General features: G+C 38.8%; 1 protein-coding gene across 1 annotated transcript in view; it reads right to left on the bottom strand.

Annotated features, from left to right (window-relative positions):
• Positions 1–21,852, bottom strand: part of TMC1 (transmembrane channel like 1) — a 71,605-nt gene extending 49,753 nt beyond the window's left edge. The window contains exons 1-4 of the mRNA XM_075136329.1: positions 21,813–21,852; positions 14,212–14,277; positions 13,730–14,102; positions 8,118–8,258 (exon numbers count right to left, since the gene is read on the bottom strand). Coding sequence (XP_074992430.1) covers positions 8,118–8,258; positions 13,730–14,102; positions 14,212–14,277; positions 21,813–21,852 — 620 coding nt within the window. The remainder of the gene's footprint in view (positions 1–8,117; positions 8,259–13,729; positions 14,103–14,211; positions 14,278–21,812) is intronic.
• Between the last annotated feature and the right edge of the window lie 476 nt (positions 21,853–22,328).

The following is a 22,328-nucleotide window of genomic DNA, read 5'->3' as shown; positions in this document are numbered from 1 at the left end:
GGCAACTTCACTGACATGAGGACATGTCAAAAAAACCACAGAGAGACAAAACTGAGCTTTGTAATCACTGGTATCATGTGTTATAGGTAAATTATCTATATCACAATATAGGCCAAAGTGTGCCCCGTTAGCTAACTGCGAATTTAAAGAAGCTTCAGAGAAACCTTATTAATTGAATTACAGACACAAGGAACTAATAAATGTTGCATGGGGCCAGGCATTATTGTCCCAGAGAAGGCTGAGTTAATTATTAATACTAGGTGTGGAGTTACAGCTTCCAAAGTGCTAGGTGTACGGTACTTCGGGCACTTCAGTGTTGCAGAGAGAGGATGAATTACAGCTCTCAGAGGTTGTTGCTAATGAGTAGGATTCAAGTGGATTGCTCACATGTTTCACTAACAGTTCAGGAAAGTTTCAGTCTCCAAGATATAAAGACTCACTAAAAAGAAATGTTGTATTAATATTGATCACCCAGAACTTCTCCAACTCTTAAAAAGATTGGCTAAAAACTGACTGCAAAACAACTGTTGTCAGGCACAGCTCACTTGAAAAGCAGTAATAATGGACAAATTATAGTGATATTTAATACCCAGCTGGCCTCCAGGACTGCCAGTATGTCCACAGTAAGAGAGATGAAATACTGATTTGTTGGAGTACAAAGAGTGCATCCAAAGATGAGAAATTTCCACCATCCCACACATGTACCTTACGTATCTTTGAGTTTCGTATACTTATAAAATATTATGTTTCCAATTCATCTGATTGATGGGTAATCTAAGTACTAAAATAAATAATGCTAAAAAAATACTGAAAAATCGCCACATTATATTCTGTCCCTGGCAGATGAAGAGGAGACTCCTCTGCTCTGCTCTGCCCTGCTTTGTTTTTCTTAGAAAAACCAAAAAGTTGTCATGGCTCTCTTTATGGTCTGTATTTAATTGGAAGTCCTTTAAAAAGCCTAAGTTTGACATTTGACTGTCTTTTTTTTTTTATATTGTCATTTCACTTGTTTTGATAGTTTGCTAATTGGCTTGTGGTATAGCTTCAAAGTGAGACCACTGTTGGCTCATTTCTGGATTCTTGTGCTCTGATTAGATGATACTATAATAGGCTTTGCTGGTGGATATAAACTACGCAGCTGTTAATAGTCTTTGCTATTTTATAGCACAAAATTTTAGCTATATCTAAAGTGTTATGTGCACTAACAAGAGGAGTGAGATTACTATACCAGAGCCAAACACAGTAGCACAGCTTTTAAACCTTACCCTTTCCTTCATATCTGTGCAAAACCCAACCAGGAGAATGCACAAACACGGATGCAGTCCCCAAAATGAGACCCTCAGAGGTAAATTGGGACAGCTTTCCCTGTAGGTTTTCCAATTTGCAACAGCTGAAACTGTGGCCCATGAGGTGGTTTTTTTTTTTTTTGTACCTTTTCCTAATCCAAAAATCTTTTCAAAATTTACCCCCCTCTCTAAATCTTAGTCTTGTGAATAATGCTTGATGTCATTATCATCTGATGGCTCTTCAGGTAATTTTGTGGTGGCCTGAGTAGGCAGTGTCAACAGGAAATGTGCACAAATTATCGTCTCCCATAGAAAAGGCACAACAACAGTACTCACAAACCATGTAAACCAGTGGAAGGAAAATGAAAAGAACAAGAAAACTCTTCTGAAGGAGAATATTTGTCTTGGAAATCAGAAAAGGTCTGGACTTCAGCCACACTCATGCTCTCAACAGCACGGACCAGTATGTCCCCAGCCCGCAGCCTAACATGTCTATTGCTTAGGGCCTGGGAGAGTGGTGATGCTGTTTCCTGCATAACATCTTTTCATTCCTCTCCATGGCTTCTTCCTCACTTTTTTCACATCTCCAGAGCTGTAAAGATCTGATCGTGATGTCCCAAGGTGAGGTTAGAGTCTGACAGTGCCGGTACAGCTTGACTTCAAACTGCAGAGGGACACTCTTCAGCAGAGCAGTATCCTCAGCCACAGTTCTTCAGAGAATAATCAGGGGCTGTTTGAAATGCAGCTTTCTAGACACAGGGATGTAAATTAGACATTAGAGCTGATCTAATTTACCAGTGCAGCTCTATTAAGAATGCCATTTCAGCAATGAGTATCTCAGCCAGGTTTTGACAGAAGCCATTTTCTACAGAGCAACAAGTTTTGCATCTGTGTTCTAAAGTTATTGTTCATTCACAGAACAGAACAAGAGAATGAAGGAAAAGATTAACTTTTTACAAAGTAGTCACTAGAGCTAAGTAGAAATCATCCTTTCCACCCTATACTTTTTAAGCTATGAAAAAACACTCCCTCGGGAGAAACTGGTTTTGAATCATCAAAGCGAGGGGGTTGTTCAGTCTTGAAAATACTTAAACAAAATGTTTCAACAATTTGAAATTTCCTATCGCTTTTTAAAACACAAAATTTAGTGGAAATTAAATCTTTCCCAAAAATAATTGGTTCTGACAAATTAACACTTCTTTTAAAAAAATAATATTTAGAATGAAAAGTCCTAATCATCCCTAATGACTTTTCAAAATAATATGAAAAAAGCATTTTTTTTTTGGTCTTATTTTGTCATGAATGTGTAACAACTCCTTGAGCATTCCTGGGAAGCATTTTTTTTTTCATTCTTGGAAAAAAAAAGGTGCTGATACAGAACAAACATGGAAGTGGGGTTTGGCTCATGGTAAAGAACCTTTCTCATAATGCTGAGAAGAAATCTCCAATGAAGCATCTCTCTTTTGGGGAAGCTGGAAGACAAAGAAAAGGAAAATTTCTTCTTCTACCTCTAAGAAGACAGGCTTCTTTTTTTTTTCCCACACATCACATAATACTCTAAAACCTGCACAGTGGAAGAAGCAGATGACATAGGGAAATACTCTCTAATAATAATGGTTGACCAAAAGTTTCAACAGCAAGAGATGCTAATATAAAAGTATTCAAAAGTCACTTGTTATTGATTTACAAGTTTGAGGCACTTAAAGCCAGTGTGCATCCATTTTCCACATGTACAAGAATAAGGCCAATCTATCAGACTCATGATTCTGGTATAAATCTTAAATAATTTGCTAAAATACAAAACAAATACACAGATACCCTAAAATGTGCTGATATAGACACTGCTGTATTGTTATAACTACAATCATGACAGAGTGCCCACTGATAAGATGTTACTTCTTATTTTAAGCAGCATAATAACACCAGGTCTTCCATTGCAACTCAGTTGAACTTAGGCTCCAAAGAGCCAATTACAAAAACAGGTCTCTAGAAAACTTAGTCTATGACTGTATTTTGGTATGTAAATGATCGGGTTTGATTTTTTCAAAAGTACTGAGTGCTTCCAAATTCCATCATTTTCATCTAAGATGCTAAACACAGATTTAAATGTCTAATTCTCAGCTCACACATTTAAAAATGTGACCCAATATTAGTTTTTAGCTTTTATTTTTTATTCCAGCTCTTTGCTGGATTTATGTTTTGTCTGTTGAGATATGCATGACTCTGACAGAACCGTGACAATCTGAATGGGATTGCCTGGAATAAAAGGTGACTTTTATTTGGAATCTTATTTGACAGAGAAACATAGTAATAAATATAATTCTTCTGTTAATAAAATAAATAAGCTAATCTGAAGAATTGTCATTTGCTCTTGGAATACACATTTTTCTAGGGCAAATAAGCTCATAATATGCTTCCAAGCCTACTCCAGAGAGGGCTGTAGCAAAGCATAGAAAAAAAGCCCTTGTTGCACACTGCCATAAGTGCACGTTGATGCATAGTTTTTATTAAAATAAATCTTCTGATGTCAGCAAATAAAATTGAATGCATGTCTAGTCTCCCAGTCTAGATTTCATAAACATAAGAATTTTAAAGTGGATAAACTAATGGAATTTTATGTAGAATTGCTGCCCATGCTAAACATACAAGGACCATTTCACCCTGAATATTAATAAAGAAATTGTTGAGACAAAAGGCAGATAACAAGGGTGGGATTTTGAAAACTCACTATTGGCTTAATTGAGAAAGCCCACTTTAGAGAATAAAAGAAGCACAGTAATTTAGCATTCACTGAGGATGACTAGAAACACTCATCCAATTACAAACATTTCATAGTAACATAGATTTTTAAGGCCGGAAAAGATTGATATTCCCACTCCCTCCGACCTGGAAATGATGACACAGGCTGCAGACGTTCATTGAGGGTCTCCTGATTCAAACCCACAACTAGTGGCTGAGCTAAAACATATCATGTAAAAAGTTACACATCTGATTTAGAGGCTTCTGTCTGTAGCTAATTACCATTTACCCTCACTGCAAATATGTTTGCCATTTGTTCTCAAACACATCTTTTTTACAATGTCATATAAGCAGACTGAGAGAACTATGATGTTCATCATAGAATCATAGAATGGTTTGGGTTGGAAGGGACCTTTAAAGGTCATCTAGTCCAACCCCCCTGCAATGAGCAGGGACATCTTCAATTAGATCAGGTTGCTCAGAGCCCCATCCAACCTGACCTTGAATGTTTCCAGGGATGGGGCATCTACCACCTCTCTGGGCAACCTGTCCCAGTGTTTCACCACCCTAACAGTAAAAAATTTCTTCTTTATATCTAATCTGAATCTACCCTCTTTTAGTTTAAAACCATTACCCCTTGTCCTATCGCTACAGACCCTATTAAAAAGTCTGTCCCCATCTTTCGTATAAGCACCCTTTAAGTATTGAAAGGCCTCAATAAGGTCTCCCTGAAGCCTTCTCTCCTCCAAGCTAAACAACCCCAAGTGTCTCAGCCTTTCCTCGTAGGAGAGGGGTTCCAGCCCTCTGATCATTTTTGTGGCTCTCCTCTGGACCTGCTCCAACAGGTCCATGTCTTTCTTATACTGAGGACTCCAGAGCTGGATGCAGTACTCCAGGTGGGGTCTCACCAGAGCAGAGTAGAGGGACAGAATCACTTCCCTTGACCTGCTGCCATGCTTCTTTTGATGGAGCCCAGGATATGGTTGTCTTTCTAGGCTGCAAGCGCACGTTGCCGGCTCATGCCCTGTTTTTCATCCACCAGTACCCACAAGTCCTTCTCTGCAGGGCTACTCTCAATCCCTTCATCCCCTAGCCTGTGTTGATACTGGGGGTTGCCCCGACCCAGGTGCAGGACCTTGCACTTGGCCCCACCATGAGGTTCACATGGGCCCACTTCTTGAGCTTGTCCAGGTCCCTCTAGATGGCTTCTCATCCCTCAGGTGTGTCAACTGCACTGCTCAGCTTGGTGTCATCTGCAAACTTGCTAAGCGTGCACTTGATCCCACTGTCTATGTCATTGATGAAGATATTAAAGAGTACTGGTCTCAATACAGACCCCTGCAGGAACCAGTCGTCACTGATCTCCATATGGACATTGAGCCGTTGACCACTAACTCTCTGGATGCAACCATCCATGTCAGTCTCTTGCTGTCCTTTCCTGATTTCTTACACATGGAGATTGAGAGCTCTTGTGCTCTACGGAAAGCGTCCTTAAAAATCTGCCAGCTCTGTTCTGCTTCCTTGTCCCTGAAGGCAGTTTCCCAAGGGGTCCCATTGACTAATTCCTTGAACAGCTGGAATTTTGCTTTCCTAAAATTCGGGGTCCTGACTTTACTCTTTGCATGTCCCACATCCCTCAGGACTACAAACTCCACCAATGCATGATCACTCCACATCTCCAATCTTCACATCTCTGATTAGTTCATTTGTGTTGGTGACAAACAGGTCCAGTAACGCATCCCCTCTGGTAAGGCTGTCTATTACCTGGCTGAAGAAGTTATCCTCGATGCACTCCAGGAGTCTCACAGTCCTCACAGTAGGATTGCCTACAGTTTGCCGTGCTACTTTTCCAGCAGATGTCCCCAGCAGGACGAGAGCCTGCAAGCATGATGCCTCCTGCAGCTGGAGTAAGAAGGCTTTGTCAATAGGCTCCCCTTGACTGGGCAGCCTGTAGTAAATGCCAACCACAAGGTTCCCTTTGTTGCCTCGGTCTCTAATTCCTACCCATAAGCTTTCAACCTGCTCATGGCTATTCTTCAGAAACAGCTCTTCACAATCTATCCATTTCTTGATGTAGAGGGCAACCCCTCTGCCCTTCCTTCTTCACCTGTCCCTTCTAAACAGCCTGTAGCCATTGATAGCTGCACTCCAGTCACGGGATTCATCCCACCAAGTTTCAGTAATGGCAAGTAGGTTGTAGCTTTCTAGCATCACAGTGGCTTCCAACTCCTCCTGTTTGTTTCCCATGGTGCATGCATTGGTGTAGAGGCACTTCAGCTGGGCTGTCGGCTGTGTCATCTTCTTCAAGGAGCACATCTTAATTCCCTTGAGGTATTTCACCAGTGTTTCCTATTACCTCAGGAGCCCCTGGTTCCTCTCTGTAAGACTTCAAGTGTGCTCCAGTGTACCCAGCACGTCACAGAGCAACAGACTGAGGACACCCGTTAGCACACCGTCCCTCAAACCTTGGTGCATCGTCCCATGGCTTGTCATGGGCAAGCCTGATGTTATCCCCTTCCCCCTTCAAGTCTAGCTTAAAGTTCTGTCAATCAGCCCCACTAGCTCGTGAGCAAAGACCCTCTTCCCCCTTTGAGAGAGCAGAATCCCATCCCACACCAGCAGGCCTGGTGCCATGTAGACCAACCCATTACTGAGAAATCTAAAATTCTGTCGGTGACACCAACCACGGAGCCATGTATTAAGAGACTGGATCCATCTGTTTCTTCCAATATCGCTGCCCGCAACTGGAAGGATAGAGGAAAATATTACCTCTGCTCCAGCTTCCCTTACCAACTATCCCAAGGCCCTGAAGACTCTTTTGATTGCCCTTGGACTACACATTGCAGCTTCATTACCACCCACATGGAAAAGCAATAAAAGGTAATAATCCGAGTGCTGTACCAGGCTAGGAAGTCTCCTAGGAACTAGGAATTGCTAGGAATGCTGGGATAGAAGAATGGCTATAAAAATAGAAGCTCTGTTCATAGTACAAATACAACAAATTTTAACTTTATGTGCGTGGGGACCCTTCAATTATAGACTATGTAAAATAAAGTAATTGCTATCTGATTATCTAATCTGCTCATCTATTTTTTCTGAAATTTCTCTCACCTTCACAATGCTTCCACTTTAAATCTCCTAGAGGTACTCTGTTCTCTTTTACCCCCTTCCATGTCACTTTCTTTCACAACACACCTTCCATTTCCTCTTTGTAAATGTATCCTTCCCAAAATGACCTTACCTTCTAGAAGGAAAAATTTGTAGACCTTCCACACCATATTTCATATGCTCTCTCCTACCATTATGTCTGTGTTTTCTATCCAAATCAAAAACTGTCTGCAGGAGAGACCATCTTTTCTCTGTTAGATGTGTATAATGAAACATGACCATACGTTTTGTTGGTGCTTGGGCAGTACTGCAGTGAATGAGTTATTCAAAACAGAGGATCATAACAGTTTTGGCAAAAGAATAGTTCTCTGTGTTTACCCAATTTCCTGTGCTTGGTGGAAATTTAACTGTAAATGAAAACTGAATTTTTAGCCTTAATGAAAATGTAGTGATAGGTTTGCTAGGGCAAAATACAGTTTTATATGTGGCATACCTAAAAATGCATGAAAATGTGAGCTCAGTTTCCAATCAGTTTGCGTTTTCATAAGTTAAAAAAAATCTTTTTCTTTCCAAAAAGTTAGAACAAAAATACAAATTGTCTCTTCCCACCCCAGTAATTTTAAGGTATTCCTGAAATTGCATCATTTTTCTTGAATAAGATATTAAACTTATCAATGGAAGAATTTACCAACATTCACCTGACTGAAAAAAATTAAAGATTTTGCAGGGGGATGTAATGGAAACTTAAAAAAGAAAAAGATCTGAGTTTTTTGTATTTGATTTCAGGTCTACAGAGACAAGAAAGCATTGATCTGCAGTGCCATTTGCCTCCACTTTCTGTGAAAGCACATCCTCTGAAAGAGAGATTAGAGATGATTTGAAGTTAATTGTGTCAGTAGGTCTAGAAATAAAGTGAAAGTTCAGAAAAACAGTGCAGAATGCAAAGCAGGATGGCAGATATTCACTATGGAAATCAAACCATACTTCAGGACAGACAACTTCTTTTTCATCTTCCATGGCTTGTTTCGTAGCGTGGCGATTAGTTTTTTTTTTTCTTCTACCTCTTCCTTCAGCTTGGCCAGTTCCTCCTCTGTAATCGGCTCCTCCTCAGAATCAGAATCAGAGCTTCAAACAAAAGCAGGAACAAAAACCATCACCAAAACACAGAAAAGATAGAAGTTTTCACTAAAGCACATACTTGGTGTTAATTCTTGTTAACTTTCAGACCTAGACAAATGCCTTCAGTGTTGCACAGAGGGGAGGACACAGTTCACTTAGACTTGTTATTAATTTTATTATGAAAGGCAAAGCCTGCACATAATGCAGAGCCACAGCTAAACCAACACTACACCCAGAGCATCCCATGGAGGGTGGGCAGTGCTCTTGGGGAAGTGCCTGACAGCCATTGACTGTTCCTGCAGGAATAACCAGCCTCCTAAGAGTCCATCCCAACCTCACAACGGGCAAGTGAGGACACTATAACTGCAGCCATAAAAATGAACTTGTTCACCGCACTTCAGTGTGCCACAGGAGAAAGAAGAGACACCACAACCACAGCAAAGACAAGTTTAAACACCAAATGACAGCCTGTCCACTCATCAAGGCAGTAACAATTCAGAGATGGGAAAGATTCAAAGCCACATTGCAGGAGGGCTGTGATGTATCCTAGCACTCGGAGTAAGCAGATGCAACAATAATGGCATCTCCAGATGTGTTGTGTTTGTAATCCATGCATTGGTTTGTACTATCTTTGCAAAGCATTGCTGATTAAGGCAGTGTCCACTTTCGTAAAACCTCCATAGGTATCCTTCCCTGTAAGCAATCTTACATATCCTATAATGGCATATAGCAAATCATTAGCAACAGGTGTTTTCTCTTCTTATGCCAGCAAACAGGAAAATGATAAAAAGGAAATCATTAGACTCTGACTTCCTGCCCTAAAAACCTGACAGTGACGACTACCACTAAGTGAGCTCTTAGTAAAAGCAGTTTGATGCATTTCTATTTGTTTCTTCTTGTGTTTTCTTTTGCATTTTTTTTCTGTTTTAAATGTTTGAAAATGTATTGCAGGTTTTTTTAAAATAGTTTTCTAGTTTATTTTGGGAACAGTTCATTCTGACTTTATCAAGCAAGCAGTTTTCAGGCTGTTTTGCTTATAATTCACCTTTCTGAGGGTTTGATATTCAAAATCTGACGTCAGAACTGAATGATTCATTACCTAAGTCACCTAATTGTATAGTTTCTTTCTTCTGGATAACTAAAGAATTATAAACTTTTTCTTCTACCAAAACAGATAACACAGCTGTAGTTAAAGATTTGTGTGACAAAGGTCAAAGGGTTTATTTGTGTGACATAAAGGACAAAAGGGTTTATCAGCAAGAATATTTATGAAAAGTTTCAAAACAAACAAATACAATAAAAGCAAAATTCTTTCTGCAATACAGCAAAGTACAAATTTCTCATTGGTCATCTGCCTTTAGTTTTCATGAAATACATATCATTACAGCAAAAGCTACAGGGAATCAGTTTAAAAATTTCAGACACACAGGAGTAAGTTAGCAAAGGAAAGAAAGAGTCTCTCATAGTTATCAGACGCCTTGGTATTAAAGACTCAAATGCTATTTATTGAAAAGACTGTCACGTTAGAAAGTTGAACCCATCAGCCATAAAATTTCAGACTTCCTGTGATAAAAAACAGTGCCACAGAAAATACATATCTACAGAAAGAAAGACTGCTACCGAACACCGGACATGTTTATTGTTATTCTGGTATTGCAACGAGCAAGTGAAGAACTATATGAAAATTTAAGTCAAACGGATGAAGGTCAATAAAAAGATTTGTGCATATAATTTTGAGGCATTATCATGCAAAAAGAGTCATGTCTTTAAGAAGAACAGAAGGGCTAAAGGAGTCTGGTTTAGAGAGAGCTTTAAATCCTTGGTTGTTACAATCAGCTGCTTTGCATTTTACAAAGCAGACAGCAACATGCCCAATATTGAGGATTTCCTTTGACAGAAGATTGCTGGGTTATGCAAAATTGAAATATGCAGTTTTACGAGACTGCAGCGAGAGTGGTGGGAAATATGCGGGGTAGGTGCTAACACAGTGAGCTTACTGAGGAAAGGAAGCTGAGCAGAACAGAAGGGGTAAAGTAGGGATACTATTTGCTCTTGTGCCCATTGCCCAATACTGTTTAATTTGTCTTTGCAAACACATCTCATCTTTCATTTTTCACTTTCTTATGGGACCAGGAAAATAATAAAAATTCCAAATTTCTAAGCATCTTTAAGAAAACACTATTTTCAAGAGTGTTTACCCTACACAGTCAAACTTTATGCAGTTACAGTAGATTTTTCCTTTAGTTCGAGTGGTTGAACACCATGAGATTCAAGCCAGGAAATCAGAATCCTGTCTTCTGCAACCGAAAGTCTTAGCCTTTCATGAAAGGTTGTGATTCACACATTTGAAGGCCAGAAGGGTTCACTGTGACCTTCAGGCTAACACAGAGCATAAAGTATCACTAAGTAATTTCATATCAAGCTGCCATCTTCACCGGCTCCAATTCAATTCACATAATCCATCTTTTCCTAAGTCAGCAGAGCTCTTGAAATCAATGGCGCCTCCTTAAATCACAGACATTATGAACTTGCTTATACTACTAATCTGTGTTTTGGTTTTATGCCCATATTATACATCTGTGTTTTGATTTTAGTTTCATTCCCTCTTTATGGATGTAATCTATTTTTCTCATGATTTTGGTAAAAGCCATTTTATAGAGGTAAAAATTAAGATGAAAATGTTTTCTTGGAGCTTGGATGTTTTCAGGGAAAAGACTAGTAGGACTTTAAGAGTCTAGAGTGAGAAGTGAATAAATTTGACTACATTTCTCCTAGTTTTTTGTGAAAATTCTATTGTTTGTTGATAATCCCCGTAACATCCCCTGGCACTTAGTGCTCTTCAGCAATCTTCCTGCTAGCAAAAAGATGCAGTGTCGTAATCTTCCATGTACCTCTGGACTTTTGCATAAGTTTTATACTCTTGAGTAATCCTACCAAAAATCAGTTGATTTGCTCACATATAGACCTATACATTAAAAACAGAAATTGCACAGGCTAGGCAGAATATAACATTCCTTCTCTGAGGATTTGTAGCTCAAGTGACTGCATAAGGTTTCTATCTAAGACCAGTTAGTCACAATTAGACAAGCCAGTAAAGAACAAAATAGTTTTTCAACCTAGGAATATCACAGATCTTCACAGTGAGACTATAAGGAGCAATTTATTATGAATATTTTCGGGATGATGATTATGAACAGCGTAGAGCAGGCCCTCCTCACACCCTCATTAACAGGTAAGAATCAATCACATCAACAACCAGTAGCATCTACGAGCAGAAGATTTACAACTCACCCACAAATAACTCCTTTCTCCATGGAATTACCCTGTGAAACTCACTACCACAAATTAGTAGAGATCAAGATAATCAGGTTGGGAAAAAAAAAAAAGAATCAACACAGAGTTCATCTAGGATTCCTTTATGTCCTTTATGTAGAATAATTAGGGGATAAAGATGTTTTCCTCATTTAGGTGAAAAGTAGGGGGAAGGAAGAGGATAACAGCACCACATTCTACTAATTTGTACTGTGACCTAGCCAAAAAGGGCAGTGTTCGTAAAGTTTAGCAAAATCCACAATGACAGCAGCAAATACAATATTAACTCCCTGTGGAATAATATCACATTCAATTTTACTTTTCTTTTTGTTTCAGGGTTTTTTCATTTTTTTTCTTTCTCAACTTCTTATTTTACTCTTACGCTTTTTCATGCTGAAATGTCTTGGCAATTAAAAAACTACATCAGCAAGATGTACTTTTAAACAGTACATAGTATTTGTTGTGATAGGTCCTCATGGACTTGCTAGACAGGCTATATTTCTATGCTGTCACCCTCCTCTTCTGTCCCAAAGATTTGCAAATCCTTCAGTTGTCTGAAACACAGCTGAACAGATAATCAGCATATTTTCCTTTGTTATTACATTATTTTTGTTTTTCTTTTCAAAATCTTTTAAAATACTCGTATATTTATTACTCTGCAATCTTGTCAGCTGGTCTCCTAAAAGTCTAAAAATATAATGTTCTTGAGGTACCTTCCAGAGCATCCTCAGTTTTTCCTCAAATGTTATGCTTATTACTTCAAGAACAAAGTTTTGATCCAGGTAGCATTTTTTAATTATTTAGCCCAAACATATGTATTTTAATGTTAAGAACTTCGGAAGACAATGAAAAACATTGTGCCCTCATTCAATTTTATATTTTCAGTGGTCTTTTTTTAATTAACACTCAATAAATGTTTAGAATGGAAACATTCTAAATAACAAGCAAAGGAACATGGATTGACACATTCAGGACTGTTGCTATATGAGTACAGGAAATTGCACAGAGGGGTATAATTGGCACCACAGTGAAGAGCCAGCTCAAAGAAAGATTTTAGGCATTCTTGTAGGGAAGGGAAAGGAAGTAGAAGTATATTGAAATGGGATCATGGACAAATTAATGCAACAGCATGTCTCACTGTACTTTTTTTCTTTCCTTTGACTCCTGCTGTGCTCTCCAGTGATGCCTCTGGGAACACAAACAGCTGTAGCAAGTGCTGAATGGGGGAAGGAGAATCTCTCTCCCTCTCTACTGAGATAAGCATGCCTAGTTCCATTTGCTCCATTACACACCATTCACAGGGGTTGTTTCCTTTCAATAGCACAAGAAGGGACAGGGAGCAAGAGAATGCCAGGATAGCACAAAAACACAAAATAATTTTCTGAAGTGCTCCGTATCAGTGGGGTCTTCCAAAGATCCCAGGTTGCATTAAATGCTTTGGAAAAGTGAACAGTAATATTTCAGAGGGAGTGAGTGGGAGACAGACTGGAAAATCCCATCTCAGTCCTTGGTTCTGGGTTCTTGAAATTTTGGCACCGATTTTTTATAAAAAGCTGGCTCAAACCTAGCTGGGAAACAAGAACTCAATCTTGTGAAAAGTGCCAAGATTTTAGTTCTGCACTGGAAATAAAACTAGACTTTGGCTTTCTGGAAGGTTATCAGCTTAGGGTTTGCGGGATTTTAGTTTTGAGAAAAGGAAAAAGCAGGAGAGATCTCACCTGTTCTCACCTCTCTCTGTCATTTGCTCCCCTCCTCTATCACTTTCCTTCCCTTTCTTCAGAGAACAGCTCATAAACTTAGGATATTTAACTATAATAAGGGTGACCCTGGCTTGAGTTCCCATTCTGCCTGACCAGATTTGACCTAGTCCTCAGCGTATCAGCAGTCCAAGAAAGGCCTGGCTGGTCATTTCCCAACGTCCCACCCTGGACTTGTGACAAACCCCTGACTTCCTTCCACCAAAGTGGATATGGCTTTGTGGAAAGTTTCCATTTCACTCAGCCAGCATTTCCTCACTGCAGGAAAAAAAAAGTCTGTCCAGCTCTAATTGGGCTGTAATGAGTAAGGGAGTCATACTGACTCTTGGTATTTCACAGCTATAAACAAAAGCAAGTTTTATGTAAGATAACCATGGTTTTATATTAAAAAAAAGTTTACTGAATTACCCAGATCCTGATTTCTTTTTGTCTTTTTTCTTCTTGTTGGCCTTCTCTTTTTTCCCTTTCTTATCAGGCTTTTTGTCCTGTTTCTTCTCATTTTTGCCTTTCCCACTTTTAGCCCCTTCCTCATCTTCCTCGTCTTCATCATCTTCCTTGGATTTCTGATTTGCCTGGTTCTTCCTGGCTTTTGCAGGATCCCCATCAGAATCACTGCCCTCATTTCCAGCTGCTCGCCCCCGTCCTCTACGATTTCTGTGCCTGCGATTCCCAGCTCTCCTTGTCCCATCTTCATCATCCTCATCCTCCTCATCACCACGCCTGGCTCTCCCTCTGACATGTCCCCTTCTGGTTCTTGGTGTTGCTCTCTTCCCCCATTTGTCTGTGATGGAGAAAAAAGAACACATGAGAGAAGGCAGTATGTTAGAGGGTGACCTTTCCTCCTGCTTCATTCATACAGAGTGTGGTCTCCAAGTATCCACATTACTGACCTTTTCCTTTGACATTTTCTTCATTCTCAGCTGTACTGCCTTCTTCCTTGTCAACATCACTGCCATCTGTGGAGTGAAAACAAAGGCCAGTGCATGTGAAGTGTGGATCGGTCATTAGGAATGTAGGGGTTTTAAGAAATTCTTGGCAATTACTGCATTGTACTTCCTCGCACCATTTCACAAACCCAGCTTTTTGGAACATGGCAAGTAGTTGTCAAGAAATATCAAGAAATAAGATGAAGACAGCAAAAATAGTTACACTTTCCTTCAGCACTCAAATAAGTAAGCCACAAAGTGATGCCATGAAGAACTCCCTCTCATGGAAGAAATACGTAGGACAGGAGAACCCTCAAAAAGAAACACAACAGCAATATCCTACAATTTGAGGAAAAAAACAAGGAAGATGAAAGTGCTTCTCAGGCAATTCTCAGAGATTTTCTTAAACAAGTGAAAGATAAGCACCAGCTGAGATTAAAGAAGATTAAAAGAATCATTTTCCAATTTGACTGACTGGAGGGCTTCATAGCTGCAGCATGGCTGAAGAATGCAGTCCCAGAAGAAAGAGGAGACATACTCTTAGTTCCAGCAACCAAATCTCTAAGCGTAGTGACAAAAGTTGACCCAGGTTGCTTGTATGCTGTACCACAGTCCTCTTCTACCACTCAGGAGATGATAAAAACATTGGAGACTCTAGAGAGAGAGCCTATTTACAAAAGCAAGCAGTATTTCTGCTCAGAAACATCTTTGGTTTGGGGTGGATGTCTTGCTTAAGTTTTTCAGTCTCAATAAGTTCAATAAGAGATGCTGTCTCTGCTATCCATCCCAATAACCAGGAAAGTATCCAATTCATTTGCCTGGTACACTTTGAAACTTGGATCATGCATATATAGAGAAGAAAGAAAAATACTCCTCTCTTTCATACGCATTCTATCCATCGTGATATTTAATTAATATGCTCTCTGCAAATATTGGTATGAACACATTATTTAACCGGTCACTCCTGAAACTGCTACTGATATTCACCAGCAATGTTTCTTCAGAAGCAATCCAACTAATACCTGAGAAGCCAAGAGCTAATAGGCTCTCTTGAGGTATCTTTGAGCTTGTACATGTGGGATAGCACTTGAGACACATCAGTGAAATATATAGAAATACATGGTAATAGGAGATTAATGAGAAGACTAAGAATAGAAATAGGCAGCTATCGTTCCACTCCTATATACCATGTATGTTCAAGATGTATGTTGCCTAATTTCCCCTCTCTACAGACAGGACAGGTGACATGTCATGATCATGTCATAGTTGCATTTTTCAGGCAAGAAGAAACTACAGTTATCTTCCTTATTCGCTCACCTGTAACACTTTTGAATTTTTCTTTATATTCTGTCTTTCTCCACCCATTCCTTAGTTCCCTAGTTCCTTTTATAAATTTCATTAAGCCACTAGTAATTCATCGAGAATTTATAGACAAGTTGACTTATCTAGGGACTGCTGTAGCTAACTATCAGGCACAACTTCTTATCTTTACCCAGTATCAGAGAAAAGTAGTAAAATATGTGAGGCTGCAAACAAGAACGAATCTAGGGTCTTGTTTCACATTGTTTGTGTAATAATGGGCAAAGGGTTATTATCCAGAATTTGACAGGCATTTTAAAACTGGGATATATGTAGGGAGTCTAAGTTCCCTCCACAAAACATTTCATTTTAATTACATTTTCTATCATTTCCACAGCACCTGCACAATAATTTTTTAAGACTATGCAAAAATGTTATCATTCAGTATCATCAGTGAAATGTGAAAATAAGTACTCCTTTGTTCTGTTTGGACATATGCCTTCTGCTGCTGACAGTAACAGGATATCCATTTGACAAAGATCATTACGTTGCTATTGAAAGCTTGCAAAGATGAAGACAGACACTTCTAAAGAGATATGTTGCATGCAACAATAGGGCACAGTCTTTTATTGCAACTAATGCTTTTGCTGATCTCCTCCAGCTGAACAGAAATTCCCAGGGAAGCACTTTAATGGTACAAGATTGGCCTCACTGCAGATTCTGATGAGCGCATACAACAAGCAAACAGCTGGAGGTTTATCATATATACTGAAACATGCATTAGCAGTGAAAGTGTATCGTGCTCAAGTTGACATCATATTGACATAATAGTGAAAGTGACAATGGACTATGCAACACAGAGGCTTAAGCAGGGCAGAGGTAGCTATTGGGTTTTAATTCATTCTAATAGCATAAGGGTAACAAATGCGCTAGTCTGAATCCAACATTTCAGGTAAAATAAAGTGTTTAATTAATAGATTTCAGGCTGCTTGAAGAAAATAGTGGGAACACTACTAGAGGGGAGTGTCTCTGAATACTGGCTCCTGCGTGTTTATGTCTTTTTTTCATCTAAATGCTCAGGCACATGAAGAAGATTTTTTTAAAGAAATGAAGAAAAAGCATAAAATCAAACAGAAATATATATTGCCACAAAACAAGCCTAGAAAAAATGATCAGTAATTGCATGGAATCGTGCAGCCAGATGAGTAGTGGGTACTACAGAAACATCCAACAAGCACAAGTGCAGCTTCAAAAGTTATTTCTGCAAAAATTTAAAACAATTGCTCCAAAGTGAGCTTCAGAACATTCCTGCCTGCACAGCTCCATGCTCATATAGAGATGAAACATGGTGATATGAAGAATGTTAGAGGCTTGTCCTTCTTATTCCACAGAATAAGAGTGTATCCACAGAATAAGACATCTCTCCCAGGTCTTGGGTATGATGCAGTAAGCATTGTACTAGAATTTATTTTTAAAAGAAGCTGGAAGCCAAGGAGGACTCTCCAATCCTCCAGTTTCCTTGCACTCTACTTTATGTCATGAGCTGTGTCACTAGTATAAAAGCTGAAGCTCAGGGTAGAACTAAAAGTTATTCACTTGTGTCAGTTGTGATAGCAGTTGGTGCTCTTCAGGAGGAACAAAGTCACTGAGGAGGGGTGATAAAGGAGTTTTACCACCCCTGAGGTCTGTCCTGAACAGCGTATATGCATGCGTTCATGTAAGCTACATAGTCACACCGCACCCACATTACAGCTATCCCTGGAGACTTGTAATTCAGACAAGCTGTGTTAATAATGGTCTTTTTGTGTTTGGGGGTTTTGCACATGTCATTAAAAGACCAATGTTGTTAGTTGGTTGGGTATTTGAGCAATAAGAGAGATAGATAAATAATTATTACCATGTTTAACATTATTGTTATTATTAGAAAGCTATTTCAGGTCATTAACTCTGTAATACTTTTCAAAGAGGAAAGCAAGAGGATAGGCAGCTCATAACTCAGCACTTCAGCTGTTTGTGGCAAACCCTGTCTTTCTGAATTATTGGAGAAGCATTTCAACAATACGCAAATTACATTTCATGGTGACACTAAATCTAAATGCAGCTTAGCACTAAATATAAATGTTCTTCTATAAATCACAGCATAGAGAAACAGTAGAGTGCATTCCTCAGGCACTGTATTTTCATCCTACAGGAAAACTAAAGAGCATTTTTGATGTTCTGGTTTGTTAAAATAGAAATGGATAGTCTTTGATGCAGGAACAAAATCATCACTATGTGGGATCCTTTTAGATCTATATACTCGTCTTGTGCTTTTTTAAACAGATCTTCATGTGATCCCACTTATCAAAAGTTCAGTGAATCCTCCACTAAAATCAACTAAGTCTCACAAAAGCACTGTCTAGAATTACTCGTTGTTCCAGAAAAGGGTTGATAGGACCTCATTTCTTCATGGTATTAATATTCATAGAGCTCGTATCAGGTTATTAGGTGTTAAGTCAGTTAACCTGAGTTTATGTGACCCAGAGCAAACTATTGCTCAGCTGTTACATCTTCCAGGATACGTCATCCTGCCCTAATGATACAGATATGATTAGGTATATTTGGTGCTATAGTCTATAACTCCTTATGCTCTAGGAAACCCAATAATTTTCTGATTTTTTTTTCCTTACAGTATTTTAAGGGAAACTTTCTCATCTTTCTAGACTAAGAGCAGGGAAAGTGTAGTCTGAGTAAGCTGCCATTTTACTTGAAGTCTTATTTATGTTTTAGACTATAGCCACAAATAAGCCAACAAGACTAAAGGAGGGAGTCCTGAATATGGGCTCAGACTAACCTGCAAGTCAGAAACTGCAGTGAAGATAGAACATCAGAAAGCTCAGGAGAGAGCTCAAAACGTTAATGTGTTGGCTGGTGAGGAAATTAAGGACAGAAAAAAATGTATAAAACCATAGGAGTCTTTGCTGTATGAGATGGCCATTTAGCAGATTGTGGGGGCTGTTATATCCTTACCTTATTTTCCCAAATTTTTTATACACCCCTTATCAGAGGGTACTAGTCAGATTTCATGTTTTGGGTTTTTTTTAAACTTATTTTATACTGACAAAGTTTCCTTGATTTTTCACTGTGAGAGGGATAATGATTCTTGGAACTACCCCGTAAAATATGGCCCACTGTTGCAATGTTACTGCTCACATTACTACTATGCAAAACTGACTGCTGCTAAGCAATTCTGCGTGCTGGTGCCATAAAAAAAAAGTGGTATGCAAAGTAATCTGTAATTCCAAAAAAGCTATCAGACTTTTTGTATATGTTATAAAATAAATTTCTACATTATTAATTAATTGTCAAGCCAATGAAATGGATCATATGCAGATAGAGCTTTGCAAGCAATTATTGTGACTTCCTCTGGACTGGACCGTGCTGGACTTTTTTCGGTGCTAGAAAGACATAAGCCTAGATAGCTAATAAACTGGGTGCCCAACATGTAGAAATGTTAGCAATGCAAGGTCATATTAGACAACAAAAACATGTGAAGTATTAGTCAAAAAGAATAGGAAGAGTTGTACTTACACACCACGAGGTTTGAGTGTTGTCTCTGTTTGTGGGTCAGGACTTCTCTTAGGCAAAGTTCCCCGTCAGGGATAAATAAGTTTGTTGCACAATTTTAGGCCAAATTCGTGCAAGAATTTTAGGCCAAATCTGATTTTGCTATTATAAAACTTACAGAAGGCAGAGGAGGAAGGTAATTCAGTGAGAAACCTTTCAGTGTTTCACGCTCTTCAGGAAAGCATGGATAAAAGTTTCCAGGCCACCGTGTCTTACACTACCTCTGTGGATACACCCACATTTCCCTACTCATGCCAGGTACCTACTTGTGTTAGGTACAAGATCTAAGCAGGTAGTGCTTTGTCCTATCCAAGTCTAGAGATCTGACAAGCTTGCAGGACCCATTGGTTACTGTAATAAAACAACAAGGAAAAGCCACATTTGCATTGTGTCTTCATCACACAGTTGGCTTGATGGTCGGCAATTTTTCATGTTCATTGCAGTCTTTACTGCAAGAATTAGGATCAGAATATTAATTTCCAATGCATTCTGGGAAGTGTGAGACTTCCCAGACAGTAAATCGTATCAATCTGACCTTTTCAGGTTCTGAAATGTGATTTACTCAGCTTATTGTCATTCATTCATAGTACTGTTAACATGGGAAGAACACAGGCCAATATGGAGAAAACAGTTTATGTTCAAGTCACAAATGTAGCATCCTCAGTGGATCTGAAGTCAATTGTATTTTTGACTACCTCCTGAGAAGACAGCTCTTTTAAGATTGATACCTACAGCTGACCAGCTTACCACAGATTCTATTTATTATTTTTAGAGGATAATAGGCACCTTCCATCTGATCTCTTTTAAACATCCACTCTGAAGATTTGTGCCCTAAGTCTTCTTTTCCTGTATGAGAAGCCTAGAACAATGAATTCACATTCATGAACTTAGCATAATGAACCATACATCTCCTACTATCATCGATTTTGCAGAAGACATGCTATGAAACAAGAAGAATGGCCAAACCAGGGCTTCGTTAGGACTAAAGATATCAAAAAGCAAAAATGTATGGCCCTAGACTGTATTTTTGCAACTGTTGGGGTGGTCCATTATTTGCAAGAATATTCCTCAGGACAGTCAGCAATGATGAAGCAAAACCTCCTGCAAAGAAATTGCAACTAGATTAGTGCCTGAGCTCTGTGCTGACTAACTCCAGCCTTTGGAACATTTTAAGTCAAAAGTGGACTCAGCACCACATTCTGAAAGTGTCTCATAATTACTTACAGTGGAGCTCCAGCTTTTTAAGTCTTCTTAAATCAAGACTGAGTCTTGAATTTACTCACAGGAGCTCATCTCCAAATATACTCGTAGTGTCATTAATGTAGTTAGATTTTATTGTAAATTATGTACAGGATAAATTTTCATGCAAAATGTGTCAGAGTGATCATGATTCTGCAACATAAAGATCTCAATCTTCCCCAGTTAAAAGATGTGTGGTTTTTGTTCATCGTGGGAATGCTAACCTCTGTACTTCTAATGAATAATAAAGTCACTGAATCAGAAGATAACTCAATTCAGTGAGATATCTGCAAGTAGAAGGCAGATGTTTATGGCAACTTAGAACCTTGATATGCTAAGAATTTGTTCATTAGAGATGCTTATAAAAATGTGTATGTTCTATGTTCATGCTCATTTTATTTCTTACTCAGATGAAAATTCTGCTGAAGCTGGTAAGTATTTTGCGTACGCTACATTAAATTCTGTCCTTCTCTCATGTTAAAATGAACTCCATTAGCATGTACTGCTTGAAAATTAAATTGATCAGTAAAGGGACTTGTAGGAAAAAAATAGAGGAAAAAACCCAATGAAGGTGCTTAGACAACAAAAGGAAATAAAATAGGATGGACTCTTAAAATGAACTACATGTTATATTCTGCTGAAATGCTAAGCAGTCCTTTCTGATGTTTCCTATGGAAGCAGAACCCATTTTCTTACTATTGCATGTTACAAGTATGGATTGAAAATATAGAAAGCACTGTTCAGTAGTACCAGCTCTGGCTCTTAGAATTCATTCAGAAACCATTCTAGAATAAGCTCCCTGGCAATTTTCTTCCACGCTGAACATCAGAAATGTCATGCCTGTTCCATATGAAAAATATCCATATTTTGGAAAGAGTAGTATTGCCCATGAGAACTGAAAGCACTTCCCATATCAAAGAGTTGCCTTGCACTTTGCCAGAATAAGCCATTAGGTACTATCATCCTACAAAAACATTTCTCACATCCAGAACAGCACAGTACCAGTACAGAAATACTGTTAATCTTACTATGAAGAATGTTTGACATTTCATACCAGAAACTAAAAGCAATAAGGAGATACTGCCTTTGTATAGCTTACAGAAGCCACAAAATACCCTTGTCTTCTCAATCTTCCCTGTAAACTACATATAAATGTAAGACATGTAACAGGGCTGTGGTTGCACTCTTTCGATTTACTAACCAGTGGAAAGCCACACTGCCATGCTATACAACTAGCCAACTTACACAGGAAAGCTGCTTTCAAAAGGCAAGTAAAATACATTTCTGAGCAAAAGATAATGAATTGTGACAAAGGAGATTTTGTATTAGAAAGAACAAGAAGAAAACAAAACTTGCACACTGTTGAGCTACATGCAGAAAATGAATATGTGCTTAAGATGCATAATTATAGTTGTAATTACCGTCTCCTTCAATGGCGGTTGGCTTTTCATGTTTAGGCATCGTGACTGTATTTTACAGGGCTGCTCCAGCTGCTACCTATATAAGAGATCGTCTGAAGGTTGAGTGGTTCAAGATGAAGTGTACCACATCAACATTGTCCTGTCTGTCACTGAACGGATGGCGCTGGTGAAGTTTCACTGACTGAAATATAAGAAGATACTAATTTCCTAAGTGATTAATCTTTCATGAATGTTTAGTTTACTATTTACGGTTGGCATGCTAGAGTCAAAAGAATGGAAGAAGTTGTTCACCTTCTTTATTATTGTTACTGAAAAAAGAAAAACTCTCCTGCAATGTAGTTACTTATGACTAACACTAATGTTTAAATGCTCAAGTGCCTTACTGAGCAAGGATGTTGCACATTGTCCACACTGGCACACTCTGATGCTGTATACAGGTCTACACTTTGGCATATGGAGGACGTTTTCTCATGAAAGACAGCTTTTACCTTAGACATATTTAAATTGCATGGCTTT

The sequence above is a fragment of the Calonectris borealis genome, chromosome Z (assembly GCF_964195595.1).
Source record: "Calonectris borealis chromosome Z, bCalBor7.hap1.2, whole genome shotgun sequence".
In the NCBI taxonomy this organism is placed as follows: domain Eukaryota; kingdom Metazoa; phylum Chordata; class Aves; order Procellariiformes; family Procellariidae; genus Calonectris; species Calonectris borealis.
The sequence above is the reverse complement of the archived record's forward strand: the minus strand, read 5'-3'. Positions and strand labels throughout refer to the sequence as shown.